A 3,691-nucleotide genomic window follows, 5' to 3' on the forward strand; every position below is an offset into this window, starting at 1 on the left:
ATAGAAACAGGTATCCTTCCTTTGGGGAGAATCTGCCTGATTTGGCTAATGCCCATATAAGTTCATCTTCACCTTCTGTTATGCGAATGTGTGCTTCTGATAGAGCCCGAGTATAGTCATCCTAGGTTTGTTGCCAATGAGGGGGATGTCGAGCTGGTGGGCGGATTTCCAAGCCTGGTAAAGAAAAGAAGAGTTCTCACTGTCTGCGATATGAGCAATGTGAGTGATGTTGTGAGCCCGGAGATGCTGGAGGAGATCAGGAGGCAATCTGTGAGCATTCTCGTAGCCCACCCATGGATCAATACCTATGCGGACGCTGTGACCCGAGAGTATCCTCCAAGTGAGGCCAGCTTGAATGGGGTCCAATGCTTTTATAATAGCCTTCCAGATGGTCGATATCCCGGCAAAATTCTGGATCGGCCTTCGGATCCAATCCAAGATATGTAAAGGGGCAATATATTTTGAAGTTGTCACTCTCGACCAAAGGCTGTCAGATGTGACCAGGTGCCACCCTAGCTTAGCAGCGAAAGCAGAGGAAAAATCATCCAATTTCTTAATCCCCCAACCTCCCCATTTCTTTGGTAGATTGAGAGCGTCCCATTTAACCCATGCAAAAATCTTCCCCTGCTGGCTTCCCCTCCATAAGAATCTACAGCAAGTTGTTTGTATTCTAGTAAGGATTCCTCTAGGAATCCAAGCCAGGGACATCTAGTATACTGGAGTGGCTTCCAAGACACTCTTGATAAGAGTAAGGCATCCAGCTTGAGATAAATATTTGAGGTACCAGATATTGAGTCTCTTTTCTAGCTTAGCAATGAGCCAGGTCCAGTCAGCAATCTTGTATCCATTAGGCTTTAATCTATACCCCAGATATTTCAGTCCCTCAGAAAGATTTTGCAGAGTAAACTGGAAGCGATGTAGGGCAAACTGTAGTTCATGCTGAGAGCACGCTGTAGCTGTGAGGGTAGATTTATGTTCATTGATCAACATGCCCGTAGCTTCCTGAAATAAGGTGAAAGAGGCTCTGATATTGGTAAGGTCACTAATACTTCCATTGAGGAAGATCAGAACATCATCCACAAATAGTAGATGTGTGAGCGTGCAATCATCTGTCATCTTGATACCCTGTAATCTACCCCTTCTATGCTCTTCCCTGATGATTCTGCTTAGCCCCTCCATAACCAGCAGGAAAAGTAGCGGAGATAGAGGACATCCCTACCTCAAACCTCTTTCTAAGAAGAAAAAAGGGGATGCGCTCCCATTGACCATGACACTAAACGAAATGTTAGTGATGCAACACATAATCCATTTGATGAAATTGAAAGGGAATCCGAGATGGGTTAAAAGCATTCTAAGGTATAACTAGTTCACTCTGTCAAATGCTTTAGATAAATCAACCTTCAAAATCATACCTTTGCCTTTTTTGGTGTGGAGAGTATGTAAAACTTCCTGGGCAGTGCCAATGGCCTCATGTATCTGCCTATCCTGGAGGAAAGCAAATTGTTCAGGTGAAATGTGGTTTGAAAGTATGGGCCGCATCCGATTGGCAATAATTTTTGCAATGATCTTGTACAAGCAGTTGCAGAGTGAAATAAGATGATATTCGTCAAAGGAGCGTGGATTATCAACTTTTGGAATAAGAGAAATGAAAGTAGAGGTGATGGAAGCCTCCAAATGTTCACTATTCCTAGAATCCTCAATGACCTTTAATAAATCTATGCCGATGATGTAAAAAAAAGCTAGGTAGAACTCGATAGTCCAACCATCAGGTCCAGGGCTTTTGTCCTTTTTGAACCATTTTAAGGTGGCCTCCAGCTCCTCCATTGTGAATTCTTTCATCAGTTCAGTACCCTCTTCTTGCTCCACAAATCATGGAAAATGTTGTGCAACTCTGATAATCTCAGTCAGATTAGTGTCCCGGGGGCACTATATGCCCTTTTGAAATGTGAGGTGGCAAGCGAGGCAAGTTGAGGGAAGGTATTAGTGATCTGACCCTGTTCATCCTGAAGTTGCCAAATAGTATTAATTACCTTCCTCCCATTGGCAAACTTATGGTAAAATTTGGTATTTGCATTGCCTTCCTTCATCTAGATATCTCTGCTTCTCAGCCTACAGGCTTCTTCTTTGTCCTTAAGAATTTTGCTTCGAGCTGTGTAGAGGGAAGTGATCTTCTCCTTATGTTCCTCTGAACTGTACAGTCCACCCAGATCATTTTCAAAATTTATCAGCTCAAGTTCAATTTTCCTCAGAGAGTGATCCTCCTGGATTCTTTTGTGGTGTGCCCAACTCTTTGAAAATTTCTTTAGCTCTGAGAGGTTGTGAATGAATCCCTCCGTAAAATTTCCTCTTGCCCCAGGTGGATGTGTTTTCCAGAATTCAATGACCATGCTGATATAAGAGGCTTCCTTGAGCCAGGTAGAGCAAAATTTATATGGTCCCTTGGGCTTAGCTCTGCCTGCTTCCAATTCCAAGTAGATAGGCAAATGGTCCGAGATCCCCCCTGATCCGACCCATTGCCTGATATGCAGGCCTAAATCCAGGACACTTTCTTTAACTAGGAAGTGGTCGAGCCTTCTGGCCAAACCATGCTCACCAATCCTATTGTTTCTCTAGGTAGCTTATAACCTGGGAGAAGGAATGTCCACCAGGTTGTGTGACTCCAGAGAGGCGGTGAAAAAATCCGAGAGAGAATCTGACTATGCTCAGTGACCCCAGGACTCTGAGTGTCCTATGGAGAAATTAAGATCTCCACCAATAATAAGACGACCAGCATTAAGCAGAGCCGAGTCTAGGAGCTTCTCCCAAAATATACGTATGTTTTGGCAAGGTCCATATATGTTAAAGATCCTAAAATCCATTCCCAGATCGGTAGAATGAATATCCGCCCCAATGTGGCTAGCCCCTCCCCAACAATTAAGAAGTTTTATAGAATGGGAATTATATCCCAGGGCCAGTCCACTAGATCTACCATGGGCATCTAGACCAGTGAAATTCCACCCAGGTAGAATATTTTCCAGAGTGCGAGAGATATTAGTCGCAGGACCGAGGGTTTCCTGTAAGAAGATGAGATCCAACGGGTCGGCAGAGACTAATCGACGAAGAGCTAGTTTTTTCTCAGGCCTAGCAAGCCCTCTATAATTGAAGGATAAAATCTTCATGTCGGGGGTTCGGTAGGGGTAACTTTGGCTCTAAGGACCCCGGGAATAGTGGACTGAGTACCCAAAGCGATATTATCAACCGCCTGAGATTTTGCCATAGTGAGGGAAGAGGGCCGACCTCTTGGAAGCTTATGGGGGGGAGGGGGGGATATGATGTCTAGACCTACATGATCCAATTCTAGTTTCCTAGATTTAGAGCGAGTGTGGTATCCAGATACAGGAGGAACAAGAGACGAGGATGAGGGAGCCGATGGGGGGGTAATCAACAGAGGTGGGGGGGTAACAGAGATAGTAGGACGAGGGGGAGCGATGTGACAGTCAATCGATGTAGCAACGATCATAGAAGTGGCCAAGCATGACCCCAAGGATAGTCTAGATAAAGAAATATCATGTAATTCAGTTAAGCAATGTGAGGGTACAGGATGAGAGTAATGATTACCCGATGCATTAGAGTCTCCGGAGGCCGCCATGGACTGCTCAGGAGTCGGGGGAGGGGGACGATGTGGAGGCCTGTCGTGCTTCTTCTGGGATGT

The 3,691-nt window shown here is 44.9% G+C and overlaps 1 protein-coding gene across 1 annotated transcript; it reads right to left on the reverse strand.

Annotated features, from left to right (window-relative positions):
* Window positions 1-708: 708 nt before the first annotated feature.
* Window positions 709-1,179, reverse strand: LOC149171023 (uncharacterized). The gene has a single exon (XM_089425812.1). The coding sequence runs from the start codon at window positions 1,177-1,179 to the stop codon at window positions 709-711; it is 471 nt and encodes a 156-aa protein (XP_089281938.1).
* Between the last annotated feature and the right edge of the window lie 2,512 nt (window positions 1,180-3,691).

Source organism: Pinus tabuliformis, chromosome 4_2 (assembly GCF_031772625.1).
Source record: "Pinus tabuliformis cultivar Carrire ecotype Pingquan chromosome 4_2, CPIR1, whole genome shotgun sequence".
NCBI lineage: Eukaryota > Viridiplantae > Streptophyta > Pinopsida > Pinales > Pinaceae > Pinus > Pinus tabuliformis.

Bases quoted from the DNA above. Each gene is read 5' to 3' on its own strand.
- LOC149171023 (XM_089425812.1), bottom strand. From the start codon at position 1,179: ATGGAGGGGCTAAGCAGAATCATCAGGGAAGAGCATAGAAGGGGTAGA.